This window comes from Peromyscus leucopus, chromosome 20 (genome assembly GCF_004664715.2).
Source record: "Peromyscus leucopus breed LL Stock chromosome 20, UCI_PerLeu_2.1, whole genome shotgun sequence".
Taxonomy (NCBI): Eukaryota; Metazoa; Chordata; class Mammalia; order Rodentia; family Cricetidae; genus Peromyscus; species Peromyscus leucopus.
The window spans coordinates 15034506-15044962 of NC_051080.1; the positions used below are offsets into that span (position 1 = coordinate 15034506).

Sequence of the window (10457 nt, forward strand, 5' to 3'; positions counted from 1 at the left end):
ACCGCCCACCTAGCTTTGTAGACCAGGCTGGTCTTGAACTCACAGAGATCCGCCTGCCTCTGCCTCCCGAGTGCTGGGATCAAAGGCGTGCGTCACCACCGGTCTTGGATACTCTTATAAAGAGGATCCAGCAGACAAAAACAATTTGCCTGGGCCATGACAAGCCTGGAGCAGGGAACAGGGCAGCTGACACCTAGGTGCCGTGAGGGTGAGAGTTCTAGGGTTTTTGCTCACATTACCTTTCAGTGGCCACAGGACACACCATTCAGGGGTTGGTGTCAGGGGCCTCTCTAGTCCCCATTCACATGCCTGCCCATTGCTGTTGGTTAACCATAGCAGCCCATACCTTCCGTGAGCACAGAGACTTGACGCTTCTAAATCCTACAGCCCCTACTGTACCCAGACCTATCCTGGACTTTGCTGGTTTCTTCCAGGCAGCCTGCCTTGCCTGTCTTGCGAGGCTCCTCAGCACACCACCTCCTATGACAGTTTCGGCCTCTCTATGCACGGAGGTCTCTATTCTAGCAGAGCAGGGACCGAGCTAACCTGTGCCCACGGGGCTTATCTTGGAAGGAAGATGAGTTACCTGAATTATACAAACCCTGAGTGAGGACAGGGATGGGGGGTGGGCAGGTCCAGAGGGGTATTTTTAGGATGCTCCTAACTGGGGGATCATCTCTGGTCACTTAAAAGGTAGGCCTGGCTCTGAGCGGGAAAACTGTAGTCACTGGAGCATGTTGCTGAGCTCTGCGTGGCTACCTATAGTTCTGGAGTCATGAAGTGCTCCTACCAGTGAGGCATCGAGGGGGGTGCTGGGAAGCACAGGCAAGTGCTGTGAGTAGTTGCCAAGGAACAACTCTTTTGGAACCCTGTGTCCTGACCGGACAATTGCAAGGTTTGGGCGAAATAACGTGAGCAAAAACCCTGTACCAAGTACCTAGTTCCAGGTTATGATTGATGCCCGCCCCCACTTTTTTTTTTTTTAACAGAGTCTTTGTAGCCAAGGCTAGTCTTGAACTTGTGATTCTGGGTCGGTTTGGTTCTCCTCTTGATTGCCATTTGCGGTCCATCTCCCCTTCTTGGACTCTTGGCTGGGAACAAAGGAATAAGCCTGTCAGACTCCACTGTCCCTACTCCTGATCCTGCTGGGTGTCCCCACGGGATCAGGGGTGGGTAGGATGTGGAGACAACTTTGTTTAAATGCCTCCAGCTTTCCTGAGATAGGTTTGGGTCTTGTTTGTTTTGTTTTTCTAATTTGGGGTAGTTTTGTTATTGATGATTGGGTTTTTGAAACAGGGACTTGCTATATAGCCTAAGCTGGTCATGAATTTGTCATCCTCCTGCCTCAGTCTTCTCAGTGCTGAGACTGCAGGTGTGTGCCACCACCTCTTGCTCAGGGGTAGATCATACCAAGCCCTTTTGAGATGGGATGCTTTTGTCTTATCCCCCTGCCCTGGCCCGAGGATAAGAAGGGTTGTCTCTGCTGTATTTTATCCCAGAATGTCCCAGGAGTCTCCAATCACCACCGTGGCCTGGGCTCCAGGTTGGCAACAGCCCCTTGGAAGGTCTCTGCTTTCCTGACGCTGGTCCTAGCTCCTCCTTCTGCCCCTCCTGCCTCAGGATACGAACAAGGAAAAGTCACCATTCCAGGTCAGTCACAGAAGAGAGTGGCCACAGCTTTAGCTCACAGCTAGGCTTTAATTCCCAAGGGGGTGGGGGGTCAAAGGGGCCGCTCTAGCCTTTCTCCTGCTTGGTTGTGGGAGGGGCTATGTTTAAGACTCTAGCTTTTGCTCTATCTCTTTAGACACACTCCTCCTTTCAAGTTTCCTGTGGCTTGAGATACTGTCACCACTCCGGCCAAGCATCTGTTTCCCGAGTGTGCACAGTTCTGGGAGGCACAGGCCCCCGATGGTGCAGCGTCTAGATCCACGTATCCTCATAGGTTTAGGTTTACAGTATCCAAAGCCATGAGGAATCGCTGCCAGCAGGAGCTCCAGAGACCCGGGCCAGGCTGTGGAGCTCGGGCTGCAGCTCTGGGATTAGAGTACAGCACTCCAGGTGGACCATTCAGGACCCACCTCAGCCATAACTGTGGGGGCTGCTGGGATCCACAGGAGCTGAGTCTCGCCGGCCAGCTGGCCGGACCAGCTGCCACAAGCGGTGGCTGAGATTCTGCACTTGGCATGTGCCCAGGACACAGCCCACCCGCAGAAGCTGGACGTGGGGTCTTCGAGGTTCCAAGTGTCGCAGGGGACCTGGGTGTCGTGAGCCAGCACCCTGAAGCAGATGAAGCATAGCAAGGGTCGGGTTGCCCCTTCCCTGTGGCTGGGGGGCATGATGAGGCTTCCGGAGTGAAGAGTGTCCAGGCTGCAGGCCACTGGAAGGAATCTTTGCTGGGGATTCTCTGTGGAAGCGGGAGGAAGCTGTGAGCCCAGTGGCCGGGCAGAGCCTCCCAAAGGCCCCTAATCCCACCCTACTTCTCTACACAGTCTGAAGGCCCTGGCAGGGGAAGCCCACAGCTTCCCTAAAAGCCTGGCCTAGGACCAGGGGAAGCCCAAAGCCTGAACCCCGTCTCCGACCTGAAGACTTTGGAGAGGAAGCCCATTACCCTTCTGAGCTTACTGGCAGCTTGGCCATCTCAATAGCCCAAGTCACATGTACCATTAGCAGTCGCTCAGGGCAAAGGTCTCCAAAGCAGTAGGCTCTGAGGGCCACTGCTCTTAGAATTCAGAAAGACCTCCCTGGGTTCTTCCCCGAGAATGCCTCTGGTCCTCCTTTACTGCAACAGCCCTTTAGTCTAAGAGGCTATCCCACCCACCCCCACCTCTCTCTCTCTCTCTCTCTCTCTCTCTCTCTCTCTCTCTCTTTCTCTCTCTCTCTCTCTCTCTCTCTCTCTCTCTCTCTCTCTCTCTCTCTCTCTCTCTCGTGTGTGTGTGTGTGTGTGTGTGTGTGTGTGTGTGTAGGGTGGGACTAAAACTACCCCAAGTAGAGAGAAGCAAAGGAAGAAAAAGTCCCCTTTCTTGCCTTTCTCGGGCAACACTGAAGCCGGGAAGGTGGCCCTTGATCTGGGAGATGAACTCTAGAAAACTTATGTCCCCACGAGGAGGCTGGCCCACACCTGGTACTCACTCACCTGGGTCTGGAAAGCTTCAATCCCCTGCTCGGGCCGCCAGACTGCGTGCCCGGGAGCAGGTAGAGGAGGCTGATGCAACCGAGGGTTACCGTGACCATCAGGAACTGGGCCATGGCGGGCTGAGCTGTGGAGGAAGAATGCGGTGAAGCCGGCAAATGGGGTGGAGGAGGGCAACTTTAGCCCGGAACCAACCCTCTTCACCCACCAGTTGGGGAGTTCTCAGCCCCGGGGGGGCTCGGGGCGTGGGAAGACTAGTACCTGAGTCGGTTGTGGCACAGGTCTCGGATTTTAGAGACAGCAGGCGGGGCAGGGGTCTGTTGGGAGATCCGGGAGCACTGAGTGGAACTCAGGTCAGGTCGTGGTCTCCTGGGCTAGTTCGCCTTCTGGGGTCCAGCGGAAGACCAGTTTGGGAGGCTCTTCCAGCGCTAAGTAGGCTTTGAAGCTGAAGGCGGGGCCCGCCGCTGATGGGGCGGGGCGTCCTCCACCGAGGTGGGCTGCACTCGCCAAGCTCTCCTGGCAGCTACTCCTGCCCAGCAGGAACCAGTAGAGCCACAGGGGGCTCACTTCGAGGGGTCCACCCCCGCTGGGAAATGCTCAAGAGCTGTCGAGGACCTCCTATCCTGACTCCGGTTACTTAACTCCTAACTTCAGTGTGCGACAAAGTCTCAGAGATGAGTGGGGCCCAGTGACCCACCGGGCTGAAAGGTGAGTGCTGAAGCAGAGGTGCGTTCTGACCCCAAGGGCATCGACCTGTCACCTCTTCAGGAAAGGCAGGAGCATGACTTGGTTACCCAACATCCATCCCCAGGAGATAATGGCAGATTCCCGAAGACTGCCAACTTGTTTCCCAAGACAGGTGTCTTCTCATTATCAAATACTGTAATATAAGTACAAAGTGAGCCCCTCCCCCACCACAGCAGGATTCTGGGTGAGAGACTCGTTCCTCTAATCTGCACACAATGTTCTCTGTATGTGTTACACACACATGCACAAACGAGTAATATGTGTAAGTATGTGTAAGCATAAAGGCGCTCTTTCTTATGGTTGGGCATGCATGATGAGCCTCCACTGCCCAGCATACCGCCTGGCATGAGTTGCTCTTTTTTCAATCAGCCTTTTTTCCTATTGTGGTTGGTACTGGAGAGTGAGCCAGGCAAGCACCTACCCCAATTACCTTATTTGCCTTTGTGTGTAGGTCGGGTCTCCCTAAGCTGCTCGGGACCCTCTGTAGCCTAGCGAGGGCTTCAACTCAGAGTCTTCCTGTCTCTGCTTCTTGAACAACTGGGACTGCAAGTCTGCACCCTGCGCCTAGCAAGCAGTCCTTCTTCTTCTCCTCCTCCTCCTCCTCCCCCTCCTCCTTCTTTTTACTTGTTTTTATTAAACTTCAGTGTACAAAATCATGTATTTCATTATGACAACCATCTACCCATAATGGATTCTACGCCAGTGGTTCTCGGTTCTCGGCATCTTTGTCAAGCCTGGTGGACTTAAAAAAAAATACCTCTAACACTGCCATAAGCATTCTCTTCCTGAAAGAACATTTCTGTGTCCATCCTTGTCTCCTCCTCTGTCTCCTCCTGTCCCTCTGTGGGGCTTCCCGGGGACTTGGTCACTCTGTCCCTCCGGCTGAACACACACGGATGCTCAGTAAACATTTGCCAGATGAACCCATCAAAGAGAGTTGAATGTAGGCCATGCTGGAGATCTGGCTTTACCTCCTGAGGAAAATTTTAGCAGATAATCACCTGTTTGCTTATTTCCATCAGTTGTGGGGAGAGTGGTTTTTTTTTTTTTTTTGGTTTTTCGAGACAGGGTTTCTCTGTGTAGCTTTTCGCCTTTCCTGGGACTCACTTGGTAGCCCAGGCTGGCCTCGAACTCACAGAGATCCGCCTGGCTCTGCCTCCCGAGTGCTGGGATTAAAGGCGTGCGCCACCACCGCCCGGCTGTGGTTTTTGTTTATGTTAGAAAAGAACAGTGCTCAGCGCGGCAGTGGTGCCTATCTGTAAACCCAACGCTCAGGGAACGGAGGTAGGGGGACTCATTAGTTTAGGACTAGCCTGGGCTACATAGTAAGACCCTGCCCCCACCAAAAAAAAAAAAGGAACAAACCAAGGCCTGGGAATGGACCTTTGTAGTAGAATGATTTTTCTATGTGTGCAAGGCCCTGGAGTTCCTTTACAACCCTTTCCAAAATAAAAAGGTGACTCTAACACAAATAAACATGGGGCTGAGGCAGGTGCTAGGGAGTCTAGAAAGAAGGGACAGTGGGGTCACAGGACAGGCAGGTCAGAGCAGAGAGAAAGTAGACAGGGACACGAAGGAACGTGAGGTTGAAGGTCTGTACACAGCTCTTCTGTTTGGTAGAGCAGGAAGCTGTGGAAGAGACTGTAAAAGAGGCTACAGTGTGGACATGCCCAGGCTAAGCCGCCTGTGGCTAGAGATGTCTGTCCAGGAGGCCTCCGGTCTGGTGGACCTAAGCGGGAGGGCAGGCTGGAACAGTCTTGGGTCTTCAGGGATGGTTAGGCTCTGAGAACTATTGTAAGCATCATCCAAGGGAAGGAAGAGACGACGACGGTGTGACTGAGTGCAGAATCAGTGTGCCAGCTCTCAAGGGCCAGCAGGGCAGAGGCGAGAGGAGGCTGCTGAGACAGACTCGGCTCTTCAGCTGTGCCTCCTTCTCCAGCCCGGCTCCACCTTCAGCATGTCTCCACGCTGCTGCTGGCACTGCCTTCCAAGCTACAAATGCCATCATGTGATTCACCCACCAGTAAGTACAAAATACATCCCGTGAGCTGGCAAGATGGCTTAGTGGATCAAGGCACTTGCCACCAAGCCTAATAACTTGAGTTTGATCCCCAGAACCCACACAGTGGGGGCACTGACGGCTCTCCTCTGACCTCTACACACATGCCATGGCACACACAATAAAAAACTTCGTAGTAATACAATTCTTGGAAAATATCCCTTGTATTCAAAGAGGCTGAACTTTGGTTGGACCTTAAAGTTAATGATATGCCTTGAGATCACTTAAGGTTTTTTCCCCCTGTTTTTAAAAATGATTTATTTTTATTTAATGCATGCATATTGGTGTTTTGCCTGTGGGTATGTTTGAAGGTTATCTGATCCCCTGGAACTAGAGTTACAGACAGTTGTGTGCTGCCATGTGGGTGCTGAGAACTGAACCCGGGTCCTCTGGAAGAGCAGTCAGTGCTCTTAAACACTGAGCCATCTCTCCAACCCCCCAGCCCCCCTTTTTGTTTTGTTGGTGTTGGTTTTTTTTTTTTTTAAAAAAAGATTTATTTATTTATTATGTATACAGCATGTATGACCAGAAGAGGGCACCAGACCTTATTACAGGTGGTTGTGAGCCACCATGTGGTTGCTGGGAACTGAACTCAGGACCTCTGGAAGAGCAGTCAGTACTCTTAACCTCTAAGCCATTTCTCTAGCCCGGTGTTGGGTTTTTTTGTCTGTTAGTTTGTTTCTGTTTTCTTCGAGACAGGGTTTCTCTGTGTATCTCTGGCTCTCCTGAAACTCACCTGCAGACCAGACTGGCCTGGATCTCCGCCTGCCTCTGCTGCCTGAGTTCTGGGATTAACGGCGTGTACCACCACCAAAGAGCACTTGAGACTTAACCTGCTATCCTTCTGAGAACTCCTTACTTTTTTTGTTTTGAGACAGGGTCTCACTATGTAGCCCTGTCTGACCTAGAACTTACAGAGATCTGCCTGCCTCTGTCTCCTAAATGCTAGGATTAAAAGCCCTGTTAATATATAACCTGCCTTTGGCCAGGCAGTGGTGGCACATGCCTTTAATTCCATCACTGGGGAGGCAGAGGCAGGAGGATCTCTATGAGTTTGAGGCCAGCCTGGGCTACAGAGTGAGTTCCAGGAAAGGCTCCAAAGCTACACAGAGAAACCCTGTCTCGGAAAAAAAAAAAAAAACTAAAGTGTGTGTGTGTGTGGTGTGTGTGTATGTATGTGTGTGTGCATGTGTGTGTGTGCGTGTGTGTGTGTCTGTGTGTGTGTGTGTGTGTGTGTGTGTATGTGTCCTGCCTTTAAAGAACAATTATAACGAACAGCCTTATATGCCTCAGATTTCCCATGCAGTCAGCTTTTACTGACTAAGCTAGGGCATAGCTTTAATCTTAAATCATTCTTCCATGCCTCCGACCCAGAGTAATGTATGTGTTGTAAACATTTGCTGAAAACAGTCAACAGTTCAAAGCAACCTTATACTATAAATATCTAATATAAATGTTGTAAATATTGTGTGGATATAGGTTGATAGCATTTGTTTGCAGTTTTTGTTTACTATTCTGGGCTAGTTGGGAATAGTAATGTTTCTTCCTTGTAAAAACTCTTTACAATTTTAGTAAAGAGCACCTCATTCCTTCCCCATGTGATTGACACTTTCTGTGTTCTTCAATAAATATAGAGCAAAGCCTTTTTTAGGGACAGATGGAAGACACAGGAAGAGAAGTAGAGAATTCAAATTTGAGTTTACTCTTGGTCAAACTAATCCAAGAGGAAGTCTGTGTTTTCCTTCCTTAAAGCATTAACTAGTACACTTAAAAAAAAAAAACCCAGCATTTAAATTCCCTGTTCTTATCAATGTGTTTTTGTTGTTGTTGTTGTTATTGTTTTGAGAGGGAATCTCATTATGTAGTCCTGGGTAGCCTGGAATTTCTGATGTAGATAAAGATGTCCTCAAACTCATAGAGATCCACCTGCCTCTGACTCTCATATGCTTGAGTAAAGGAGTGTGCCATCATGCCCAGCCTGTCTTATCAGGGTTGTGTGTGTGTAATATTTAAAAGTTTATTTTTACTACACGTATTTATGTGTGTGTGTGTAGTGACCCACAGTGCACATGTAGAGGTCAGAGGACAACTGGCAGGAATCAGCTCAGCTCTCTACTTCTATCATGTAGGTCCTGGGGATCAAACTCAGGTTATAAGGCTTGTTGGCAAGTATTTTTACCTACTGAACCAGCTCACAAGCCCTTTATCTTTTTGTTTGTTTGTTTGTTTGTTTTGTTTTTCGACCCACAGGTCGAGGACTGCTGCTTTAGAGAAATTTTCTTAGGGTAAAAAGGGTGGCAACTTCATCAAGAGATATTTTTTAAGGTGTAAATTTGAGGTTTGATCCTGATGGCAAGGGTTTTGAAGACAGGAAAAGACTGGGTGTGGGAGAACTGATAGGGAGCAGTGGGAAGTGGATAGGTAGGTGGGAGGGGCGGGCTGTCTCTGGAAGGAGAGTGGGTATAGATGGGCAGGTTTGGGGTCTATCATATTATGGGTATGCTTTTTTTTCCCTAGGGAAAGCTAACTCAAGCAGCTGACCATATCTAAGACAAAGTAGAATCAGAAGATAAAGACCAAAAGACAACTGTACATATCAGCAGGCCAGGGGAGTATGTTTGGGGAGTGCCCATCCATCATGGGTTAGGACCACTGTGTCACTGTGGGTCATTCTACTCTACAGGGGCATCCACCCATCTCAAGTTGAGATAGTTGTGTCATCATGGGTTCCCTCTGCCTTCTTAGGTCTGTCTGCAGGATATAGATGGTTAAGATAGTACATGGCTGGGTTAGGCATGAACAGTGAAAAACGGAGGCAGCAGTTTGCAAGATGACAAGCATTTGGAGGCATGCATACGTGTAGTGGTCGGGTCAAAGAACAGATGCAGGGAGCCAAGGAGCCTATGGGATAAAGACAGTGTCTTCTTAGAGGAGATCTGACTGGATGAAGAAGGGAGGATCTGAGGAGACTACAGGCCCTTGAGGAGAAGAGGCCAACAGCAGGTGACCTGGGAAATGTAGGGTCAGGCATTCAACTCAGTGGCAAGAGACTTGGGGATAGATTGGACCTTTGCCAGGATCAGGGTTCTTTCAGGTAAGGAAACAGGGCCTGGTGGTTATGGCAGCCATGGGGTACAGGGCCCTAATAGTTTCTAAGAGCGCCAGCCCGGGGTTCAAGCACCAAGTCAAACTTGCCAGTCACCATGTCTTCACTAAATGGTATAGAGAGGAGTGATTGACAGAAGCCAACTCAAGCAAGTTCAGATACATGTTAAGCAGAAAGGAAGATGTCACAGCCCATATCACCTGGCAGTGGCAAGGAAGAGCCAGGGCTATGTCTCTGTGCACAGAGTGTTCCTGGAAGAGTCTTCTTCACTCCCCCCCCCCCCCTTTTACAAAAGACACTTTCATTTTATGTGCTTTGGTGTTTTCCCTGCATGTGTGTCTGTGCGCAGTGCTCCTGGTTACCAGAAGAGGGCGACAGGTCCCCTGGAATCACAGTTAAAGATCGTTGGGTGCTGGGAGCCCAGCACAGGTTCTCTGCAAAAGCTAGTGCCCTTAACTGCTAAGCTAATTCTCCAGCAGGCCCTCATGCCCTGTTTATTGTTTTGTTTGCTTGTTTTTTGACACAAGGTTTCCCAGTGAAGCCTAGGAGGCTGGACTGGACGTCGTCATGGTCTACCTGCTTCACCCTCCCAAGGGCTAGATTATACACCTACACCACCAACTGGACTTCTCTCTCATTCTTGAGTTTGGTTTCAATTCATTCTCCAGATCCTGCAGGTGGAGGAAACAGGATGCTAGTAGGTGGAGGTAGCTTGCCTTTCAGTTCCCACAGAAACTAAATCCATCTACACAAGTCCCGCCCTCCGCTTGGACCTCCCTGGTCAAAGACTTTGCCTCTCCTACTGTGCCCGGCCCGTGACCCATTTCTGTGTCTAGACCACTGCTAGAGGTCTGGCTAACCCCCTGACCTCCAGGGTGGTCCGACCTGCCAGGAAGGTGACCCACGCTGGGACATGCTGCAAATGTTTTTTGTTTTTTTGTTTTTTTTTAATGCAGGTGTTGGACATCCCACCCACCCAAAAGTGAAGTCTCTCCCTTGGCAGCGTTTGAGGCGAAGCCCTGACGCCCCAACTTGAACCTCTAGTTTGGGAGACGAGCTGGACAAGGCCCGGTCTCCAGTGGCTTACTTCAGCCAAAGTGAGCCGGAGCCTCGGGACCACGCCCCTAGCCCTCGGGATTAGGATCTCCTAAGGGTGAGTTCCAGGCCTCTTTTCATTCCGGGGCTTCAGTCTGGACGAGGAAATATGCCCTGGTCCTGACCCGTGTCTCAGGTCGAAATGTTGGCTGCAGGATCAGGGTAGCTGACCCGCCCCGGCCGCCGTCGGCTTCACCCGCCCAAAGGGTTGAGCTGGTCCTTGAGCGTGAAGTAGTGGGCGGAGCAGCGCTCTCGGGACCCGCCCCCACGCCGGGTGGACCAATGGAAGCGTGTCGTACAGGGCCCCGCCTACACGGGAG

At 50.7% G+C, this 10457-nt stretch overlaps 1 protein-coding gene across 1 annotated transcript; it reads right to left on the minus strand.

Moving 5' to 3' along the window:
- Positions 1–1678: 1678 nt before the first annotated feature.
- On the minus strand, positions 1679–3764 carry Adm2 (adrenomedullin 2). The gene is made up of 3 exons (XM_028869319.2): positions 3392–3764; positions 3134–3257; positions 1679–2404 (listed from the first exon to the last, which is right to left on the minus strand). The coding sequence occupies exons 2-3, from the start codon at positions 3244–3246 to the stop codon at positions 2080–2082; spliced, it is 438 nt and encodes a 145-aa protein (XP_028725152.1). The 5' UTR covers positions 3247–3257; positions 3392–3764; the 3' UTR covers positions 1679–2079.
- Between the last annotated feature and the right edge of the window lie 6693 nt (positions 3765–10457).